This window comes from Lissotriton helveticus, chromosome 2_1 (assembly GCF_964261635.1).
Source record: "Lissotriton helveticus chromosome 2_1, aLisHel1.1, whole genome shotgun sequence".
Classification (NCBI taxonomy): Eukaryota; Metazoa; Chordata; class Amphibia; order Caudata; family Salamandridae; genus Lissotriton; species Lissotriton helveticus.
In genome coordinates this window covers 1,018,249,593-1,018,273,809 of record NC_136059.1, presented here as the reverse complement: position 1 = coordinate 1,018,273,809, position 24,217 = coordinate 1,018,249,593, and the positions used below count along the sequence as shown (strand labels likewise).

The 24,217-nt window shown below is 47.5% G+C and overlaps 1 protein-coding gene across 1 annotated transcript in view; it reads left to right on the top strand.

The window, feature by feature from the left end:
* Positions 1-16,397, top strand: part of LOC144818412 (carnosine N-methyltransferase-like) — a 187,232-nt gene extending 170,835 nt beyond the window's left edge. The window contains exon 8 of the mRNA XM_078675786.1: positions 15,400-16,397. Within this exon, the coding sequence (XP_078531912.1) occupies positions 15,400-15,501 (102 nt within the window). The 3' untranslated portion in view covers positions 15,502-16,397. The remainder of the gene's footprint in view (positions 1-15,399) is intronic.
* Positions 16,398-24,217: the final 7,820 nt, after the last annotated feature.

Genomic DNA, 24,217 nt, shown 5'->3' with positions numbered 1-24,217 from the left:
GTGGTTTCTTAGTTAAAAAATGTATATATATATATATATATATATATATATATATATATATATATGTGTGCTCTGGGTTGGCCCAATATTTAGTCAAAAATTAGAGAACTCCATTTGACATTACACAAACAGTCAACAGATTATACATAGAGCCTCTTACCTGTCCGTTGGTACCTCGTTCCGATCTTCGTGCAGTGGAGGAGGTACCGACGGCAGGTCAAGCTCTTCTCTTATACTCCCGTTGATTGGCCAGATTGGTCTGTATTAAATACTCGACCAATCCTCTTTGGCTAAGTTGGTGACGCGCCAAATTATTGGTCGTCCCTGCGTTGTTTGCGCCTGCTGACTTGATTAGCAACCCTGTGCGCATGCGCCGAGAGAGAGCGCTCTCCTCGTAGAGAAGCCGGAATCAGGACACCCATCCGCCGCGCATGCTCACGGATGGGCCACCATTCTTCCGCGCATGCGCGCCCGATACGGTACTGGCAGAGTCAGCACAAGTCATGATGCGCGATGGCATCGGCAGCAAGATTGTGTTGCCAGTAGTTATCTAGTCGCGCTGCAAGTTAATGCAATGAAGTAATTGCCGGATTTCTTCAACACTTAAAACTTATAAGTAATTAGAGGAGGATTCTAAAAACCTGATGGGTATAGTCAGGCTGCAGCATATGTAATGTTATAAGTGACCGAGGTTTCTGGTCAAAATGCAGCCTATAAATGTATTTGAATATTTTTTTTTATTTTTTTTATTGATAATAAAAGTAAACAGTGGACAGTTACAAGGGTTACATTATACTCAGCAGTCGTTCATAGGCAAGTTGATGACACATGGTGGACACATTATGAGCTCACAAAAGAAAACATTCATCACAATCAACACTTCTCTTCCGTATCGACCCCACAATCCCGCTACCTTCTTCTCTCTTGTCTAATCCTCTGAATCAGTATCACTTTCCAACTGGGGTGGTTCACAAATATTCCCTCTATATTCATTCCAGTGCCTCCAAATTGCCCCCCACTTTTGCGGACATTTCCTATGTAAATATACCATCCTTTCTGCAATCATTGAGGAGTCCAAATCCTTGCTCCAGTTTCTAAGCTCTGGAGACACAGCGGATCCCCAGTCCTTGGCCACATTCCGTTTAGCATACATAATACCCAACGTTGCCCACGCTTGCAGGGGGCCACTGAGGTCATTAGGCTCCCAAATGTTCAAGAGACACCGTCGCGGCTCAGGAAGTAACGAGACATGAATCACCTGTGATATAGTACGCAGTACCTTGATCCAATAGCGAGCTATCACAGGGCATTCCCAGACAGTATGGTAGAACGTTCCCTTCTCTCCGCAGCCTCTAAGGCAATATTGGTGTACAGCTCTGCCTACCTTATGTAGCGTGACCCTAGTGTAGTAAATTCTGTGTAGGACTTTTAATTGTAACAGTCTGAGCCGTGATGACACAGCAACCACCCGAGGGGAGGCTAGCGCGGTCTGCCAATCCGATTCGTCAAGCTCCCCCAAGTCTGTCTCCCAGGCTACTTTAAGTCTATCCATAAGGTCAGGCATATTATTAATTAGCTTACAATAAACCAGTGAGGTCGCCCTATGAAGCATGTGTTCCGTAAGCAGTCTATCCTCCAGGGGAGTGGATTCGGGTAGTCTTCCCGCTGCCGGGAGTATGGATCGCAGAGCATGAGTGATTTGCAGATAGGGGAAACGTTCTGTCTCCACTAGGGCGAATTGTTCCGCTAGCTGGTCAAAAGTAAGGACCTTGCCTCGTCTATATATGTCTCCAATCGTCGAGATACCTATACGGTCCCAGGCCTCAAATCCCTTACTATTACAAAGATGGCCAATGCGGCGGGACACCCAAAGGTGTGTCATCTGCATGATCATGTTTTGACATGTGAGACGCTTTGACGCCATGTGCCAGAGCTGCACCGTATGGGCCGTAGGGCCCACCAGGGCTGCTACACTCCGGGGATCGTAGAGCGCTGTCATCACTCCTCCGCCCCCAAGGTCATACCTGTCCGCTTTGTACGCAGGCTCTGTCTGCGGGGCATGGAGCCAGTGATTCACGATGTTAAGTTGCGAAGCCCAGTAATATAACTGAACATCAGGAAGCGCAATGCCTCCATCGTACCAGCTCCGTACCAACTTTAGTCGGGAAATACGTGGAGGTTTGTCCCCCCAGAGTAAACCTGCGACCAATGCATTTATGGTCTGGAAGTATTTCGGTGGCACCAGGAACGTGGTGTTCTCTAGGATGTATAGAAACCGTGGCAGCATCATCATTTTAAATAAAGCAGCTTTTCCAAGCAGGGTCAGTGGTAGGGTATGCCAATGCCTCACATCCGTGCAAAGTCGCTCCAGTGGAGGCAGCAAATTATGACTATAGAAAAGCTCCCGATTCGTTGTCACCCACACACCAAAATATTTAAATGGTCCCTCAGTAACCCTTAAGGGGCAGTCAGTCTGGAGGGCTGGTGGGGGCCCATGAAGGACAAACAACACAGACTTGGCCCAGTTGATGGTATATCCAGAGGCCCTCCCAAAAATCTTACAAATGTCAAGGAGGACTATGAGAGAACGCCTGGGTCGAGTCAAGTAAAGAAGAACATCATCAGCATATAGTGATATGCGGTCCTCCCATGATTCAGTCCAATGAAGACCCCTAATCATGGGATCTCGTCGTATCCACGCTGCCAAGGGTTCCAGAATCAACGCAAATAACAGAGGCGACGGGGGACATCCCTGACGCGTACCACGACCCAGCCGGAAATCCCTGGAAATATGGCCATTGGCCACAACATGTGCCAGTGGATTCTTATACAAAAGTTGGACCCACGCGCAAAACTTCAGCCGAAAGCCAAGATGTCGCAGCACCGCGAAGAGATACGGCCACTCGACCATATCAAAGGCCATTCGCGCGTCTAAGGACAGTATCACAGCCGGTTTCGACAGGACTGGGATCTGTGCCATGGCCGCGTTAACTCTACGGAGATTCAGAGCAGTGCTCCTGTTTGGCATGAATCCGTATTGGTCCGGATGCACCAGAGTCTCTAAATGTGGGGTTAGGCGTGCAGCGATCATTTTGGCTAGTATTTTGGCTTCCGCATTTAATAGCGAAATAGGGCGATATGACGCGCAATCGTCTGGGGGCTTACCGGGTTTTGGTATGGCTATAATCGTTGCAGTTCGTTGGTCCCTGGGTAGTTCCCCCACGGCCAAACTATCATTAAACATGTGCAATAGATGCAGAGCTATATGATCCGAGAAGTGCTTGTATAGTTCTATCGGGATACCATTTGGTCCCGCAGCCTTACCCGACTGCAGGGAATGGATAGCGTTTATGACCATCAATTGTAAAGTCAGACTCCAGAAGAACAGCGTCCTCCTCGGAAAGGGAAGGCATCTTAATATCTTTAATGTAGGTCTGTGCCTCCTCCGAAGAGGATGTGTAAACCTCCTTAAAATAGTCAGCCAAAGTGTTTACTATGTTCGAGGGGGAAGTATGTACTTCACCACCGGCAGAACGGAGCTGTGCTATTGTCGTCCGAGCCCTGTCCTTTCCGTCAAGCCACGCTAGAAGCCTCCCTGCCTTATCGCCTACTTCGTATACAATATGCTGAGTGCGTGTGAGCCTTTGTCGGACCTGCACCCGCTGATACTCCGTGAATTCCTCCTGCTTAAGGCATAATTGACTCTGCGTCTCCTCGGTAGGAGCTAGATCGTGCTGGGCCTGCAGAAAAGCCAGGTCTCGCTCTAACGTTATCAGGTCTTCCTGTACCGTCCGCTTATGGCCTGTTATGGAAGCTATCGCCTGACCTCTTAGCACCGTTTTATATGCTTCCCAGAGGACCCCTGGGGAGTCCACGGAAGTGACATTTTCTTGGAAATAATTTGTTGTAGTTGCAATCAAGTCCCGTCTAATTTTAGAAATCTGTAAATAGTGGGGTGAGATCGGGAAAATTTGCCTACGGGTTTTTAAGTGTGAGGTGTATCTCATGCAAAGCGGAGAATGATCTGAGATACCCCCCGGTCCTATTTTCACATCCATTATGTGCGACAAACAGTCGGTAGACACAAAGAAGTGGTCAATGCGAGACAGACTATTGTGTACCCCTGAGTAAAAGGTATAGCCGCGCTCCCCGGGGTGCCTGAACCTCCACCCATCCGTAAGACCCATAGCTTCTATATAGCCTTTCAGCCTCGCCTTGTTCACTCCTGTCGTCCTGTTGGGATGGCGGTCAAGTTCTACATCAAGAATTGCATTAAAGTTTCCGCCCATTATGAGTTCACCCTCTGGGAGCACGAGCAGAAACGCACTGAGGGCGGGGAGTGCTATTGAGTGCAGGGCAGGGGGAATGTACACCGATACCACATTAAATCTTTTCCCTTCCCATAGGCAGGAAATCACTGCAAATTGCCCGCCTGCATCCTTCCATACCTGCTGCACCACCACGGGTGAACTTCCACACATCAAGATTCCCACCCCCTGAGAACCGGAGGAGAACTCTGAGTGTACCACCATCGTGTACCCCCATCGATCCAAGGCCTTGCATGTCGATCCCACCAGATGCGTTTCTTGTAGTAGTACCAGTGTTGGGGCTGCCCTACGCACATACTGCAGTACCAACCCCCTTTTGATTTTATCTCCTAGACCTCGTACATTCCATGTGAGTAGGGTCAGGGGGGGTATTGGAGTCCTATTCGGGGCACTATCGTTTGATGTTCTGTCAGCCAAGACCCCATCCGCCATCATGAGTAAAACTTCCCTGAAAGCTCAACAGCAGTCCCTCCATGTAATCACTTGCATTCTTGAAGTACTGTCCCAAACCAAAACACAAAACAGAGTGCAACCAACCCTTCCCCCCCACAAACAATGCAATCCAAATTTGCACATAACCATTAGTCATTTTCACCAGTATCTCTGAAACACCCCACCCTGAACCCCCCCCCCCCCCCTCCCCCAGACTCCCCTCCACCCCCCTCCCTGCTCCCCTGCCTGTGGACTACAACTTGCCCACCCCCCAACTCGGCAGAGTGCCTAAGTCTTTCCCACCCGTACTATCTATGTAGAGGCAAACCGGTCCCCCCCCACCCTCGGCATAAGTATCTAATTAAGGTCAGGACGATGCAACCCGCAATCGAGACTTTTTGCCTATGAAAAGTCGTCACAATATGTCTAAGTAAATACATTTCACCACATTATACACCCGGAATCACTACAGTCAATCCCCTTCTCCCAGTGGCATCCCCCACTGACAGCTCGACCCCCCCCCCCCCCCAATACTTGCGAGTGGCCCTCAAGGCAATCCTCTCCGAAGTCTCTTGTGTCCCTCACTCCTGTTCCGAGAGGTCACTGGCCCCTAGGTCCTCCATCGCTGTTGACTCCAGCTCATTTCTAGGGCCCCGCTCCGGTGCGCCGTGGCGTCTATCTGGTTTACCTCCGACTTTAGTCCATCCGTCAAGCCAGTCCCAGACTGCCTCCGGCGATTCAAAAAACCAGGATTTACCATCCCTCTCGACTCTCAATTTCGCTGGAAATAGCATTGCGTACTTGAGATCTCTGCCCCGCAGTTCCTGTTTCACCGCCTGAAAGCTGCGTCGCTGCGCCTGGACCCGAGCCGTGAAATCCGGGAAGAAAGAAACCTCATAGTTGTCAATCTTTAACGGGGGGACCGCTCTAGCAGTTAGGAGCATATTGTCACGGTCCCGAAAATTAAAGACTCTGGCAATATTAGGTCTGGGAGGGGCCCCTACTTTGGGCCGCCCACCCGGCACTCTATGGGCCCGTTCTATGGAGAAGTATGCAGACAGCGACTTGGGCTTCAAATGCTGTGTGATCAATTCCTCCACATAAAGGTCGGCCGCCTGCCCCTCCGTTTTTTCCGGGACCCCAAGAATTCAAATGTTGTTGCGACGGGCCCTTCCTTCGTAGTCATCGAGCTGCTGTGCCATACGAGTCTGGCGTTTATCCATGTCCGACATTTGGCGTTGAAGCTCGGAGGTATCTTCCAGGAGTGCCGCCGTTACCACCTTGAGTTCGCGCACTTTTTCATTCGTCTGCTTGAAATCTGCACGCAGCAGCGATATCTGTTGTCACAGAGTCCATAGACGTGCGCATTTCCCCGATAGCTGCCAGAACATCATGGAGCGTGGGTTCTTTCAGCTGTGGAGACGACCCCTTCGCTCCGTCTTTGTCCGGTTTGGGCGATTCAACTTTCTCTCCACCCTGCTGCCATGCATACTTTGAGAGCCGTGCCTGGGCGTTAGTCTTGGAATTCCTGTTGCCCGTCGCCATTTTCACCCCTCCGCAACAGGCTAGTCAAGGAAGTGCGACAAAGAAAACGCGTCAATGCGCTGCCACCGGCTTCCAGTATTGTAGGAACAGTAAGTGTCTCTCTGCAAAACACATGCCGGTGGATACTCCTCACTCCCTCAGGTCCTTTAGCTGCTCGACACAGCCCCAGCCCCGTACAGTTCACCAAGGAGGGGGGAGGGGAAGGGGCCAATCCAGTCTCCGCCTGACAGTCCAGCCCGGCTCGGTCCGAGCAAGGCGGAAGAGGAGAGGGCAAATTAGGAGACCCGCTCGTCGCCCAACAGGCCTCAGCAGTCCCCCGGTGTCACAATGCGTCTCAGACACTGCCAAGGGGCCGTTTTCCAGGAGGCCATCCAGATCCAGATGGAGCACTTTTAGGGGATATCAGGAGGTCTTGGACCATGCATCAGGATGACCAGGCATCCCGGATCTGCCCTGACGGTCCCCGCTCTTCACCAGCTGTCCCAGGAGACCTCATGAAGTTCAGCTCAGGTCCCGGTTCTCAGAGGGATGGCCGATAACTGCCTAGGTGCATTTTTAGGTTTTACAAAGCAGGAATAGTTAGCAATTGTTTCAAGAAAGTAACTTAATTACCAGGCAAGCTCCTGGGTTCAAAAGTGGCACTTCATGGATGTTCTAAGTGCCTGTTCTTGTAATTCGCTGCTGAGGAGCGCTGTCATTATGTGCGTTGGCATGAAGTAAAACTGTAGTCCCTCTTCTATTTTTGTGAAATGTCCCGGTTCTTGGCTTAAAAAATCTGGTCACCCTACCATGCGTGCCCCGGGGCGTGATATGTAGGCTGCGGGGGGCAGCGCGGGCCACGTCGCCTCTCACCCCCGCTGGCGCAGTGCCTCTCCGCCGTCGCTCCGCCCACTCGCAGGCAGGCCGCAAAGCCGGGACCTAAATTTTATTCCTTGCCCCGGGGCCGTCTCTCTCACCTCTGCCAGTAGCAGCGAGCGGTCACCGCCCCTCCAATTTAAGAGCGGAGCCCCCGCAGTGCCTAACACAGCCAAGCCTCCCTCCACAACCAACCCGGCGGAGGGGGGAAGCCGTCAGGAGATGTCCAAGGCCCAGGGATCGCGCTCTTTCTAGCGCCTCGGGACCTCCATCTTGTCTCGCTCAGGCGCCTCCTCTGCCGAGCGCCCGAACGTCCGGGAAACGGCAAGCCGCCCGCCAGCCGATCGCTTCACAGCCTTCACGGGGGTGTCGGCTAATAATAATAATAATAATAATAATAATACGGCATTTTATAAAGCGCGAACAGCTACCTCACAAGGAGGTGTCCCGGCGCTAAAAAGAACAGGTTTGACCATGAGGACTAGAGTATTAGCGCCTACCGCGATTGGGTGAAAAGCCAGGTCTTCATCATCCGCTTAAAGCAGAGCTCGGAGGGGGCGTGCTGAAGCGCTGGGGGCGGGATGTTCCAGAGTGCCGCCACATTGGCAGAAAAAGTTCGTCCACCCAACCGAGCCCTTTTTGCTCGTGGAACTGCAAGCTGAACGCGGCAGTTGGAGCGAAGAGAGCGGGCCTGGGTATATCTCGGCAGTCGAGTTTTCAGATTATTTGGGCAGGTGCCATACAGAGCTCTAAAGGCTAGCGTAAGTGCCTTAAATTTGATTCTACTGGCTACTGGTAGCCAGTGAAGTGAAAGAAGGTGCGGAGAGACCGAATGCTTGAAAGGGATCCGCATTAACAGCCTCGCAGCCGCATTTTGGACCAGTTGCAACCGCTGAATTAGGTACTTAGGTAAGCCCAGATAGAGGCAGTTTGCGTAATCCAGCCTAGATGTCACTGTATCATGGATTACTGTTTTTCGGCAGCTCTCTGGTAGGAGTCGCAGAATCTTGCGAAGATTCCTCAGCTTACTCAGACAGCAGCCAACTACTTGCTGGATGTGCGAGGCAAAGGACAAACTGTCATACCACCGCACCCCCAGATTTTTTGCCGTATGGCTAGGCGAAGGGGCCCGTCCCATCTCTGCCGGCCACCAAAGTTCTGAGGGTGGAGGGGGCCTATGCCAAAAAAGATCACTTCCGTCTTGTTTGCATTAAGTTTTAATTTGTTTGTGTTCATCTAGCATGCAACATCTTGGAGACATCCCTTGAAACTCGAAAAGGACGCCTCCGACACCTCCGAATATGGAAACACCAGTTGGGTGTCGTCGGCATATGAGATTGCCTTGACCCCCCAATTGGCAATCAACGTAAAAAGTGGAGCCAGGTATATATTAAATAATAGTGGGCTAAGTGCCGACCCCTGAGGGACGCCACAGCTGAGGACCTTGGGTGTTGAGGAAATTGGCCCCAGCGCCACCTTCTGTGTTCTCCGAGTCAGATACGACTGTATCCACCCCAGTGCCTGGTCCTGGATGCCTATCTCAGCCAGTCGCATCAGCAGCCTAGCGTGGTCGACCGTATCAAAAGCGGCGGACAGATCCAGGAGCACCAGCATCGCTGAGTCTCCTGAATCCATCGTCCACCTTACTGACTCTGCCACCTCAATTAGTGCTGTCTCAGTGCTGAAGCCGGGCCTAAAGCCCGATTGCGTCTCATGCAATATCCTGTTTTCTTCAATGAATTTACTTAGCTGGCGCTGGATTACTTTCTCCAACATTTTACCCGGCGCTGCCATCAGAGAAATCGGACGAAGATTACTAAGGTCCTTGGATCCCCATTTGGTTTTTTCTTTAGCGGCAGGAGAGTGGCATGTTTCCATAACTTCGGAAACACCCCGGAGGAGATGGACATATTCCAAATCTGCTGTATTGTGGGAGCCACAAAGTCAGCTATAGTGCTCCAGAGTTTAGGTGGACAAGGGTCGTCGGGTGACCCTGACTTACAGCGGCTTAATTCCTGCATAACCACGCTCAGAGCTATCGGCTGGAATTGTGCCAAAGTTTCACCATCCACAACTTTGACAGCCAGGTCCGATTTCACTGTTTTCTTCTCTGGCCCGAAGGACTCATAGACTTGCATAATTTTATAGTCAAAGAAATCTGAAATGCTATCGCACAGAGTGGTCGACGGGGGAACCTCCCTCTCAATACACCTGGGTTTAAAGAAGGACTGTACCACCTTAAAGATTTCTTTACTCGAGTGTTCTGCCTGCTGAATTGATTCTGCATAGAACAGTTTTTGTGCCTTTCTAACGGCCTTCTGCAGTTTTTTGGATGCTTCCTTATATCGGGCTTTTTCTAGGGGCCTGTAGTTTGCCCTCCAAAGCCTCTCCAGCCTCTTACACGCTGCCTTCTCTACTCTGAGGTCCTGTGAGAACCAGGGAGCGGAAGGGGAATCCCGCTTGGATATTGCGTGTGTTGCCGGTGCAATGGATGACACCATATTCCCGATCCAGTCATTAAACAGCTGTGCATCTGTGTTGACATTCGAAGTAAGAGTAGGTATATTCTGAGTCCAGCGGACACCACGGGAGGGCTAGTGTCCGGGGAAGTAGGCTGCAAAACAGTTTAGCGCCTCAGGTCGGGAAGAGCCCGGTTAAGCAGCGGCCATTCTTCACGGCCGCTTAGCCACCGTATTTGAATATTTTGATAGTCAAATGGGGTAGTAAAATAGTCTACCTGCTGTTATTAATTTTCAGGAATTATACGGAATGGACATATTTATAAGAGCAAAGATTGGTGTGAGCTCTATATAACCAATAATAATGAGCATGGTTTCATTATAGTGTTATTTATTGTTTTAGAACTGTCAAGCCAATCTCGACCTATAAGTAATAGTGCAAAGATGAAAGAATGTAAAAGCAAAAATTGCAAGCCCCATGTGTTGGTATCAATCTCATTTTATCACTATTTTATCACTTATGGAAATGCCTTTTGATGGTTCTCGTCTCTTCGGAGACAAGGTGGACTCAGCGCTGGAGTACTTTAAGTACAGCAGGGTTACGGCCAAGTCTTTGGGCCTTTCCATGGTCCCTCACCAACCCCAGTCCACCTTTTGCGGCCATGAAAGGGAATTCCTCTGGGTCTTTTCACGCCCAGCCATCCCGGTGTGCAAGCTTCCCAGTCTCTGCGTGGCCGAGGATGCGGTACCCACAGGCCATGTGTGTCTAGCAGTCAGAGGTTGGGCCAGTTCATTCCAGCTCCCTCTTTCTCAGCAGCCTTCAATCCCCTCTCACTATCATGGGCACCCAGTAGGAGGCAGGATACAACATGACCTAGAGGTCAAAAACATCAAACCGTTGAGTTCTTCAAATTATCCAAAGGGGCTGCTCCCTCTCCTTCATGACTACACCTCCACCCATGCCACCTGCTTGCGACAGGCTGATGTTGGGCCATCTCTCCTTGCTCCAACAGAAAATGACTGCTCTCTTGGCCAAGGGAGCCGTGGAGAGGGCTCCGACACAAGAAGTAGGTCGTGGATGTTATTACCACTATTTTCTGCTGCTGAATATGAACGGTGGCTTTCGCCCTATCCTAGACCTGCACCCTCTCAATTTCTTCCTCGGGAAGTTAAAAATGCTTACGCTCACTTTAGTCCTGTCTGCCCTGGACCCGGGAGACTGTATGGTAGCATTTGACTGCCTGCCCACATGCTTTACCTGCGGTTTACGGTGGGCCACGAGCACTTTCAGTTTGCCGTACTCGCCTTTGGCCTTACAAGTGCCCCTCGGGTGTTCACCATGGTGATGGTGGCCGCTCATCCGCGGATATCAGGGATGCCAGTCTTTTCCTATCTTGATGACTACCTGTTGAACGCCAGGTCGCCTCAGGCAGTTGTCTCCCACCTCCAGAGTACGACAGATCTCCTTCATTCGCTGTGGTTCACTGTCAACGTTCCGAAATCATGTGCAATTCCATCTCAGACTCTCCTTCTCATTGGAGCTGTTCTGAACTCTGTGCGGTTTCAGGCTTATCCTCTTGAACGACGAGTCAATGATTTTCAGGCAAGGATACAGATGTTTCATCCTCTATCCTGTATTTCGGTGAGACCGACTCTGAGGCTTCTGGGACTCATGGTCTTATGCATCTTGCTTGTGAGACATGCCTGCTGGCATATGCAGGCTCTGCAGTGGGACCTGAAGTTCCTGTAGGCGTAACATCAGAGGAATCTCTCCGACTTGGTCCAGATCTCAGAGGACACTGCAAAAGATCTGTAGTGGTGGTTAACGATCTGCAATTGGGTTAGTGACAGACCCCTCTTCCTTCCCCAACCAGATCTCTCAGTGATAACAGATGCATCACTCCTGGGATGGAGCGGCAATCTTGGGGAGGTGGACATCAGATGCCTTTGGTCTCCGGAGGAATCCGGACTCCACAGCTACCTTCTGGAGCCCTGGGCGATCCGGCTGCCATTAAAAGCCTTTGTTCCCTCCATCAAAGGAAGGCTAGTAAAGATGCTCACAGACAACACCACCTCCATGTGGTACTGCAGCAAACAAGGCGGGGTGCGGTCATGGACACTTTCTCAAGAGATCTTGCATGTCTGGACATGGCTGGAACGTCGGGGCATGTCGCTGGTGGTTCAACACCTGGTAAGCTCTCTTAACACCAGTGTGTTCAAGCTCTGCCGAAGATGTTTAGCAGATCACGAATAGTGTCTCCAACCGTAGGTGGTGCAAGGTCTCTTTCAGCAGTGGGGAGAACCTTCGTTAGATTTGTTTCCAAGACGGCTCTCGCTCGGTGGCGCTTTTCGTCATAAGTGGAGGTCGAGTTTTTGTACACCTTTCCACCTACACCACACTTGCCCAGAGTTCTCAAGAAGATCAGAAATGACTGGGTCTCAAGTCATCCTTGTGGTTCTCGAGTGGGCTTGGAGAGTTTGGTATCCTGAACTGTTGAGCATGGCCATCGGTCCTCTGCTCAGGCTGCCCCTTCATTAGGATCTTCTGTCTCAGCAGCAGGGGAAGGTTCTCCACCCGAGTCTGTTGATATTTCGCCTTCATGCATGGAGATTGAGCAGCCACAGTTGACAGCTTTTGATCTTCTGCCTGAAGTCTATCTTGGCAGCCAGGCATCTCTCCACCAAGACTGTAAACGCCTGCCATTTGGGCAAGTTTGTGGCATGGTGTGCATTGATACAGGTTGACCCTGTTTCTGCTCCAACCTCTCAAGGCCCTTCTTTTTCTCCTTTCCATTGCCCAGCGGGGCTCTGCTGTGGGCACTTAAAGGGATAGCTTTCTGCCATATCAGCCTTTCTGTGGTTGCCTGATCAGCCATCGTTTTTGAAATCGCTGTTCTTAATAAGTTCTAGAAAGGCTTGCAACACATTTCCACCTTCACTCCTCATCATGCCTTAGTGGGACTTTAGTCTAATCCTAATGTTTCTGATGTATATCCCGTTTGAACCATTGCACAACAGTCCTCTCAGGCTCTGTACTGGTGTCAATAACATCTTCCTGTAGGGTCCGTGAACTTCAGGCTTTTTCATCCAAGCCTCCATACCTGAACATCTACCCAGACAAGCTGGTTCTACAGACTAGAGCTTCCTTTCTGCCGAAAGTCATCACTCCCTTTCATATTGCCCAGTCCATCACCCTGCCTACATTTTCAGCTCCACAACATCTCTCCATGGAAGAGGAGCAACTTCACAGTCTGGACCCAAAAAGAACATTGTCGTTCTACCTTGACGCCACAAGAGTTCGGATGGACGACCAACTCTTTGTGGTATATTTGGAGCGAAGAAGGGAAAAGCTGTGTAGATACGGACTATCTCCCGACGATTTATGCTCTGCATTAAGATCTGCTATGTGATTGTTCGTGCTCTGCATTAAGATCGGCTATGCATTGGCAAAGAAGCAACCTGCCGAGTGTTAGTGTGCTCATTCCACCAGAGCAAAGGCTGCAACCACTGCGTTAGCACATGGTGTTCCGGTCCTGGATCTCTGCCAGGTAGCAAAGTGGACTTCTCTACACACGTTCACAAAGCATTATTGCCTGGATAGTCTGGTCTGTCTGGACGGGTACTTTGCTTTTTCGGTCTTGCAGGACATTTTAGTTTGAATCAGTTCACAGATTCACTTCTGTGGAGGTTATTGCTTGGATATCTATTCTAAGCAAAGGAATCTGTCCAAACGTCTGTCAGATGAACAAGTTACTTACCTTCGGTAACACCTTATCTGATAAACTCTGATCTGTTCACGGTTCCTTACCAACCCACCTATCCTCTCTGGCTCTGTGACTTCATTGTAGTCACAGGGCTTTTCCCCTTTTAGGGCCATTGTTTTTCACACCAGTGGTCCGTTTTCTTCGTGGCTTCACTCTCCTGGCGTGGAAAGTCGCTAAAATAAACTGACACTCAGGTGGCACATATATATATATATGCACTGCACATGTCTCTCCCGGCGTAGACCGACACTGCCAAACAGAGCTGAACGACACCACCACCTACAAGTGTGCAGAGGTACTGCTAACAAAAACATCCGGATACAGTTTGACGCCTGAGGATAATTCTAAGGTAAAGAATCCGCAGCTAGATAGTCTCTGCCAGATAAGGCGTTAGTGAAGGTAAATAACTTGTTCTTTACCTAAGATTGCATGCTAGTGAAATAACCTGGTTTTGAAGCAGCTTGTGAGGGCGCATGATTCTTTGCAGAAAACACCTTCTGCACTGCTGTTTAAATAAGGGTTACTTTTTTCCTGTCTCCAATACCACTGGGAGTCTTATTCCATTCCCAGACCCTGCTCTGGAGTCGCTGGAGTCTATTGTAGGAATATTGGAGCACTGGAGTTCCTTAATATTTGTTGTGCTCAGGCTGAGACTTTAAAAAGAATACTTTTTTGTTGCATGCTTCAGTATTTTAAAGACTGTTTATTAAGATTACCTTTATTCAGAAAGTCTTTTGCCTTTTAGCATAATTATGTGAATGTGTGTTTGTGTCCAGGAAGATGCTTCCTTATTTGGCAGAGTCACTTAGAAGTGCCTCTTCAAACTTTACCACCCCATCTAAGGTACAAAAACACAATTGAAGAGATATGGAGAAAACTGATAAATAGGGGGGGAGGGTTAAGGTCAAAGGGCTGTCCTGTGGTTCCAGTTATCTTTCCTTTGGGTCATGGTCTTGACTCTTCAGTCGATGACTAGGTTAAAAAACATTTGCTACCAAAATGTTACTGACAACCACTCTTTCGAAGTTATCGAGGACCTCCTAAACTGTTGCATCAATTGACAAAACGAAGGCGCTGTAATTAAGAAGCCTCTTCCTCAGCGGACTTGTCACCGGTCTCCTGCCTGAATAACAACAGTTTCATCAAACACAATCCTGTTAAAAAAATAAAAAAAAAGCGATCACTTCCCAAAAAAAACATTAACAATGTAAGTGTTCTTGTCGACATTGTCTGTCAGTGCCTCATTGATAACTGCCTTGGTATTGTCTAAGCCCAGAAGATTCATGAGGAATTATCTGAATACATACTTGATGATGAAGATATAGAAGGTGGTGAAGAAAAGAGACCTGTGACCTTACACCCTACCCAACTGATCATCCATTTCTTCTCTAATCATTTACCCAAAGAAATTGCTTTCTAGAAGAGGAGGATCAATTATTCAAAGATGCATTTAACCAACATTATTATTTGTTCTTGGGGGATGGGTGCGAAGACATTCAAATTGAAGCAAGTTGTTTTGGTGGGTTTCCATGTAATTACTGCAAGTAGAGTTTCAAAAGCTGTTCTTAGCACATAGAAATGTTTCCAGTCAATGCCAAAATATTCTTATCTGAAAAAGTCTATTGTGCTGAGTACTAGATGTTTACACCTCCCTTGAACCCTGTGGCAAACTGTTTCCTCTTTCCAGTTGATTGTAAACACTTTTCAGTTACACCAAGCAGCCAAATAGAAGGCTGCTTTCCGAGAGATAGGTGTAACTAACAGTGATGTAACATCACAGTTACTTTATGAAGTATTTCAACTTGGTGATTAGTTGCAAGTTACAAACGGACCTGAGCAGCGAACTGAATGAGCTAGTTTAGTCTCTTTCTTATCCATATTTGTTGATTAGGTGTACCTGTGGGTTTTATCACGAAGGAATGTATAAACATTACATGTTTAAATTAACTTGACTTGTGTTTTTTAAAGACTGTACGGAAGTTATTTTATTTTTTAAAGTTTATTTTCCTATTTTAGGTGGAGAATGAAACTGTGTTATCGACTTACACCGCGAATGATCTTTCCATGATGAAATATATCTACGAAAGTGTATTTTTTGTTGCTCGAAAACCGGAGTAGATGCCCATACAGAGTGCTGCTTAGACAAAAATCGCACTAGTGAAACATAGTTTGAAGAGGACACAGTGGGCTCAAACTTCATACTAATCTCAGCTCAGCAGTGCCTTCATATTCAGAACATGAATAAACTGTTTATTATCGGAATAGTTCCCTCTTGTTAACCACTATACATCCTGTGATACTGATATTTTGTCAGGAGGATTTGTTGAAAGGTATTTACTTTAAAACACCACCACCGGAAGTCGTCTGGGAGAAAAACTGTTTCTTCATTTTAAAGTGCTCCTTCAACATGTGGACCTTCTCCACCAAAGCTGCTCTGGAGCCAGATTAGCTAATTTCTTGCAGTATCTAAAAGGGAATACATCTTCAAAATGAAATTAAGGCTATCTACAAGGACTTCGTAGCCTGTCTGTTAAACGTCCTTTGTCATCCTGACCATGCTAGTGTTTAAGACTAAACTACTCTACCAGATCTGTACGGTCTTCTGCAGTTGGCAGCATTTTCTGTTTTGGTCTTCTTCACTGATAGATTGGTTCTGCACATTCCTATGTTTTATACATTTTTTGAAGAATTAATCATAGCTGTGACTAGGACTGAAAAGTGAACTTACTCTTAGGTTCTTGCCTTTTTAAAACCTGGTAATGCAAACAAAATGTTGACATTTGTGCTGAATGTGAAATGTTGTACCTAAGAGATGGATTCTCACTGGTTGCCCTTGAAAAATAGAGTTGTTCAAGGGAGCTAGCATTCTTACTGTAAAAACGTTCTGATCATTACTAGGTGTTTTTATTAAATGTAAAAAAGGAAAAATGGCTTACTAATTTTAATGTTTTAATCGCAGATATCTCAAATCATTCAAATCAGGTATAATAAATCTGTACCACAATGAGGCCTCACTATAGTACCTTGCAATTTTTCTGTGTGAGCTACATGCCTTCTAAGTGTAGTTACAGTTATGTGCATGAATTGTAAAGTATCTTCCCAAAACGAGTATACTGGATAAAGCAAACCACCTGACGTATAAAAGTAGTGGTTCTGAAGAAAAATGTGATGTTACTACCAGACTGAATGTAGACTGCTGTTCATCAAAATGTTGAATGTGCTGCTTGAAAGGCCAAAAGATATGCTTCTGCTTTTTGGGCAGAGGAACTTGTGATATTCTTTTGTAAATCAACATTGCAGACCTAATGAATGTGTGCACATTGCCCCCTTAAAATTTTGTTAGATGGGAGGAAAATGAATACTACATAGGAATAGTTAAGCTTGTCAGAGAACAGTAATCTGCATATCAGTGGGAATTAGATGTGTTGATAATAAAGGGTCTGCAATTGGTTACTTGTACTTTAGCAAATCTGATTCTCTAGAACGTTTTCCTCTACAAATTCCACATTTGAGGTTTTCTCATGGGAATCTCCACGTTCTTTAACGTGCGGTGATGTGCTGCCTTTTTTCTGTATTGACGTTGAGCTGCTGTTAGGTGTCCAAGGATTCTATCCTGTCCCTGTTGATTAAATGAGCACAAGCTCTTTAACACTCAGCCCACCAAAGATTGAGATGTGGTGGTATCCCACAAGATTTCAAATGTAGCTCAATAGATTTTTGCAGAGATTTTATTTTTTTACCAGGTCCTCATGCCTGCTTACCATGTGACTGTTTTCCTGTCCAACTTGCCCACAGTCCGCTACACTTTGCTGCCTGTCTATCTGCTGCCTTCTGTTTGTGCCGCCCCTGCTTGTTTCTTGCTCGGTTTTGCCTGTAATGCTAATTTTTCTTATCCTCAGTTTTCCCTTTTCTACTTGTTTTTCTGCCCTCTGTTTTGCCCACTTCTGCTCTTTTCTGCTACTTTGTCTCTTGTTTTCTTTTTTCTGCTAGTTCCTTCTCAAACTCCCTTTCCCCAGTCTGGCCGTTACTGCTCATTTTTCTGCCCCCTGTTTTGCCCATTCTGCTAGTTTTTCTGCCCTCCGTGTAGGAACTTGCCCCTTTTTGCATGTTCACCCCCACTTTTTGCCAAACTGTTGAGGTACCCAGGGCCTGTGTTCTTTCCCTAAATTGTACTGTTGCAAAACCCAATTGGCAACTCTCTGGCCACAAGTCCCTTGTGAAAGGTACCATAGGTACCAAGGGCACTGTGACCAGGGAAGGCCTCTGAGGGCTGCAGCACTTATTGTGCCACCCTTCGAGGCCCTGTACCTTTATACACACACACACATTGCCATTGCAGGCTGCATGGTTTGGTGCAGAACAAAGTGAAGAGTTGCCATGGTACTCATCCTGTGTGCCATGATTACAAACCACTGTCCTGGCATAGGTAAGCCACCCCTCTAGCTGGGTGCATTATACCAGAGGGGAGGGTACAGCGGCATGACCCCTCTACCCCTACAGGGCCTAAGCACATTCTTAGACCTTGTAAGTGCAGTAATGCCATTAAGAGTATATGCTACTGGGAGTTTGTCAACTCCACAGCACCATAATGGCTTTACTGAAAACTGGGAAGTTTGGTATCAAACTTCTCAGCACATTAGGCCACCACTGATGCACTCAGAGGGCATCTTTGAGATGCTCCCTGAATAAACGACCTACGTATAGGGTCCTGGCTGAGTGGCTGCTCGCCAGCTGTCACCACCAGACCTGTTTCTGGACCCCTGAGTCGAAAGCCTGCCGCTCTCTGGTTCTGAAACAATGCACATACTGGGACGAGGAGCCAAGCCTCCTACCCCAGGATGGGCAGGGTCCACAAAGGGGAAGCTTTAAAGGCTTGCCGCTGTTGTGAGCTACCCCAGCCATTTGCTGCTACCAGCAACAGGCCTTCACCAGTTCTGACCCCCACTTTAGGCAAGAGAATCTGCTGGAAAACCATGTTGGGAGGAGAGGTATGCCCACCTTTGCTAACACCACCCCTCGGGTGGGGGAGACGTGGCGAAGCACAACTCTCAGTTCCTGCCATCTTGCAGATGGGGGACCCAGCCAACCAGAGTGAGGCATTTGCACCCCTCCCACTGGAGGGGGCCATAATAGGGGTGTATCCACCCCCAAGGGAGGGACCCATTGGTCTCGACCTGCACCTACCTGTAACGCCCGTATATTTAGTGTTTAGGGGCAACACTGAACCTTGCCTCCTCAGGCATGAAGAGAAGGAGGACCGAAAAATCGTTGCTGAACTAAGAGGAGGAGGAGGACGCCCACTGACTTGGCCCCAGCCCTACCGGTCTGGCCCTACCTCAAACCTGCTTCAGCGAAATCTCGGCGTGTTCTGCAGCCAGCAGCCCCCAAAAACCCGAAAGGACATGCCCTGCCTTCCCAAACTAAGACTTTGTCTCCCGTGAGCATCGGATTTGCTCACCCACAGACTCTAGCTCCGGCCAAATCTGCAAGTCTGCACCACTTCTGGAGGATCTCCCACCCACGACCGTAGCTAGTAACAAAAACCCAACGCCTAAAGACACCCCTGCCGCCAACGTCCCGCGGCCTTGGGTGGCCCAACCAACGGTGTCCCAGCCTCCTCAGGTACCCCAAAGTACCTCTCCAACTGGTGGTCACCTCCAGAAGATCTTCGTCCCCAAGCCTGCAGTGTTTGTTGCAACTGGAGAAACCCCATTGAAAACAGACACGCAATGCCAAAACAGCACCTTGAACCCAGCTGCCCCTGTGCCGCTGCAGGTGCACTTTGTGTGCGAACTCGGATCCCCCTTTCCCCTGAGCCTAACACCAGGAGCTTTGCTCCCACAACCTTGTGGCCTACTCATGAGCAGCCACCAACTGGATGCCCCCTATGCCCCATTGGATAACATTGGGTCTCAGCACTCTGCATTCAACTGAAATTTATTGCATACATATTGCAAAGTATTATTTTGCTTACCTGCACCAGGCCTGGCTTGGTTATAGTAATAAAATAACAAATTAAAATTTTATGCAAATTGGTCTGAGTTCAGTCTTTGAGTCTGTGACATCATTTCTTGCCTTAGTTTGTACAATAAAGACTTAACTCTGATAAACTCCTTACTGCTCGCCCACTCTACCACAAAAAGAGATTAAGGTATTATCTACTTTTACCTCTGTCTACCTTTGGAGTTCCACTGGACTCTGTGCATACCATACCTCATTTTGTATGATATATACAGAGCCAGCTTCCTACATTGGTGGATCATCGGTGGGGTCTACAACTTTGCATTTGTTGGACTGACTTGGTCAATACCAAATTGTCGTTCGAATTAAGAATTTTTTGAATTGACAATTTTTCCAAATTACTTAGTCTTGTTAGGGCCTTGGTTAGGTCCCGCTAGATTTATTTAGAAAAATAAAAGCTCACCATAGTTGGGGGTAAGATGGGTTAGAATGTTTTGAATGTCTCTTAACAAGACCCCAACTGCTAATGAAAATATAACTAATGACATAGAGAATATGGTTGAGGAGCTCAACCTCACCCCTTATCTCCACTTAGAATTTAGGGAGTATAGGTCTCTATGTAAACTTAAAAACATAACCACGGGGTCCCATGCCTCCAAACAAATGCTCCAGAAGCTGTTGGCAGGGTATGCTAAGGATCACCCCTCTGAGCAAGGTGAAGACCTCAGTTGGGGAAGAGGATGGAGGAGATGAGGGTAACTTCCCACCCCCTCCACTTCCTAGGGAGAACTGGGTCCCTCCTCGCCAAAGCTTTCAGCTGCCTGTCTGCTTGGAAATGACCTGGAGACCTCAGCATGGGCTGAGGTAGAAGTGAAAACCCATAAAACAATGCTGGACATCCCTGAGATTATGTGTATCAAGACTATAGCACAGAGCCGAAAGCAGGCAAAAAAAGTGGTGTTGGAGCGTGAAAGAATGGCCCAAATTTCCAAGAGGAAAGGTAAGAAGACTGGGAAACTAGCTTCTGAACACCCAAAGACTCAGTGTCCCTCTCTTCAGGGAGAGGACTGAGCCCATGGAACGTGAACCTTAACAGTTTGTGCTCTTAGGCTTAGGGAGACCCACTAGGGAAGAGCTGTGCCTTGGACAGCAGACCTGTCCAACTCTTGAGAGCCCGAGGCAGCAAGCAGCCTCACAGGAAAAGGGAGTCATCAATGGTACCCACAGAGTCTATTGGGAGGAGCGACTACTGTACACTGAGGACAGAGACCCCAACTCTGGTGCCACTAGGAGAGTGATAGAGCCTCAAATGTACCTGGAGTTCTTACTCACTTTGGCTCATGACATCCCCCTAGCTGGGCATCTGGGCCCAACCAAAACTTGGGAAAGCCTGGGCAGCCATATTTACTGGCCCCAGATGTCTCAGAAGGGAAAGGAGGTTGTCAGCTCCTGTGTCACCTGTCAAGCCAGTGGCAAAACAGGTGAACACCCAAAGGCCCCTTTAATTTTACTACCAGTGGTTGTGGGTTCCCATTGAAAGGGTAGTGGGAGACATGGTGGGTCCACTTAAACATCCCATAGCATGAGGAAACACGTTCATAATGGTGGTACTGGATCAAGCCACCAGGTATCCTGAAGCAATTCCGCTTAGGACTGCTACAGCTCCTGCAGTAGCCAAGGCCCTCATTGGTGTCTTCACCAGGGTAGGGTTTCCTAAGGAGGTGGAGGTGGACAGGGGGTCAAACTTCATGTCTGCATACCTAAAACATGTGAAAATAGTGTGGAGTGCAGTACAGGTTTACTACACTCTATCACCCACAAACCAATGTGTAGTAGTCTCTTTCTAGTTTCTCCTTAGCTCTGCTCATATGACTCCATGATGTCACTGCCATGGTGATGGAATGTGCTTGTTTGAATACCAGGGGCAGTTATATTGTTCCATGGAAGCTGTAGAAATAAACAGCCATTAAACCTAGTGTTTCCACACTGTGATCTCTACAAAATGGGCGACGAGTTGGACTGTTCCGCTCTCCATCCACGTGTGCTGCATCTCTGTATGCTGTGTTTCTGCTTAATCTGTTCCAGTGGTTTCCTGGTTGATGTCTTCGTGCTCTTCCTCAATGTTTTAAAGCTAGAAAGGCTCCCAGTTCCTCACCCCTGGTTCTCTGTGTGGTTTTCTACAGTTTGAGTTTTGCTGTCCTGAAGCAGACTACACAAAGAGTTGTGTCATTGTGGTACTCTACTGTTGGTTTCCATGAGTTGCATCAGCCACACTGTCCCAATCCTGCCAGAGTACTCTTGCCTCACAGCTGATGATTGGGACAGTGGTCATACAGAACTGTGAGTTTTTACCACTTTTTCCCTGTGCAAGTCTCCTTTGGCTGCGTTGTGTATCAGCCTGTCCACGCATTGAGCAATCTGTTTTCTCTCTGCTCCACTCTTATCTGATGATGAAATGGAATGTGGTATTGGTGAATGCATGGCGTGTGTAATTGACTAACGCGCAGTTGGGAAGCGTTCAACAAGGGTTTTCCTTGCGTGCTGGGTCACGTCATTGTGGAGTTTTCACTGACGTCCTCCTTGTGTGACGCATTTCCCTGGCAACGCATTGAATCAGCTTGGTCTCGTCTCTGTGGCAACCTTTCCTGTTGACAGCTGCGCGACGTCGTGACGTTGTAAAAAGGAAAGCACCTTGGCTATGCTTGAGCTCCAACGAGATCTATCATGTTGAAGCGGCCCAGTTTTCGTTGCAACATTGTCTGGCTAAAAGCAACGCTACGTCGTCGTGTCATGTTGAGAAACTTTGTGCTGATCTCCGCTGCAACCTTCCTGTTGTCGGATTCTATGCTACATCGTCACGTCTTCAACCAGTGACTTTCTTGAAACATTGGAGTGTATTAGACGCTTTGTTTTCTCCATTTTGTACCTTAAGCTCTTGTGTTTATTTATGGTTTTGTTCACATTTCACTGGCACAACAACACTTAAGCAACAAGAGTTTCCTGATCATACGGTACTGTGTTGCATAGCTCTTGCTAATTTTTTTCCTGAAGTATCAGAGGAACAAAACAACGTTTTTGTGGAAAAGTTGGGCTTCTGCTCTATTTGTGTATGTCAGTTGCTTGTTTTTTCTTTCTTTGGTAATATGTGCATCTTGACTGTTTTTTCCTCACAGGTAGAATCTTGTAGTTTCTAAATTTGACATTTCTTAATTACATTAAAATTGTTTTTTTTTCTCTGTAAAATGCAACTTGTTCAACTTCCTCCTCCCTTTTTACTGCTTCCAAGTGATCCACCAGTCAGGTGGAAAGTGTGGTACAGGGCATTTATTAAATGTTTAGGTGCCGTGGGGTGGGGGGGCGGGGACAAGGTTCAGTCCTGAACGTAAAAGATTTCTTTTGGAGCACAATCTAGGTTTTGAGGGTCAGGGTGTTCTCAAGCATTTGCCTCCTCTTGATCTGGTGGAAGGAGAAGATGAGTTGAATGAATTTGATGAAGCTGTAAATATGTTGAGAAAAAGTTTGATGTTGAAGGCAATTTGGTTGTAGCTAGACATAAGTTTTTCACAAGAGAACAAGACCCGGGCGAGAGTATTGTGTTATATGTTGCGGCTTTGCGTATTTTAGCCTCGGAATGTGAACTTGAACATTTTACTACTCAGTTAATCAGAGATCAGATTGTTGTTCACTGTAGAGACCAAAAAGTTCGAGAAACCCGTCTTTGCAAGAAACTACTACTATTGTAAAAAGTGCTCTGGTTTCGCCGAAAGCCTCAAGAGAGCTCAAACCTGCAGAAAATGTTGCTGTTTTCAATGAGCGCAAAGATCAAGTCGTTAAGCTTCAGGGAGAGAAAGACAAGCCACTTGTTGAACCTAAGGGAAGTAGTCACCCTCCTGTCAGGTATGAGAAGGTTCATTTCAATAAGAATGTGTGTGCTAAGTGTGGGTTTCCCTCCTATTTTCCAAAATCTCTGATTTGTCCAGCTAGGAATGCCTCATGCCACAAGTGTGGCAAACAAGGGCACTTTGCTAAAAATGTGTGGGATCCGAGTGAATATCGATGTTTATTCTGAGGAAGAAGAGAGTGATTCGCTGAATTAAGTTGTGATCTTATTGACTGATTTCACCATGGTAGTCTAAGAAGACTGTGTTGATCCCGTGGTGGATCTTATCGTTGATGGTAAGTGTGTACAATTGTTGGTGGACTCTGGAGTACTCAGGACGATGGTCACTGAAGAGTTGTTTGAGAGTAACTGGGCGAACAAGCCTCTTCAAACACCAGATAGGAGTCCTAATTTGTATGAAGGCAGGAAGATTGAGTTGAGAGGTTTTTTTTTAGCCTACTCTTATATTGAAGGATAGATCCATTCAGGGAAAGGTTTATGTCTCAAGAAAAGGCCTCAGTATTTTGGGATGGTACCACCAGGGTCTGTTTGGGATGACTCTTAGGCCTGGGACGTCTGTGCAAGTGTCGGTGGTGAGTGATCCCAATCAAGGTGAAAGTTTCTCCACTTTGCCCCACAAATTTGAGAATGTGTTTGCCGATAATTTGGGATGCAACAAAAGGTTCAAACATTTTATCAAGGTAAAAGAACATGCTGTGCCTGTCAAGCTCAAGCTTCAGAATGTTCCGTTTAGGGTCTGGGAGGATTTGTCAGAAGAACTAAGACGGATGTGTGAATCAAGTGTCATCGAACCTATTGAGTCGTCTCTTTGGTTGTCCAGCTTAACAACATAATAGAACGTAACTGTGCGTGCTGTAGTTTGGACAGATCCTGTTCCATTATATCTATAGCAGAAGATACAATGTTGCCCAGAGAACAAATTCTGGATGTTAAAGTGGTCATACCATTGTCAACCACAGCCAACGCCTATTC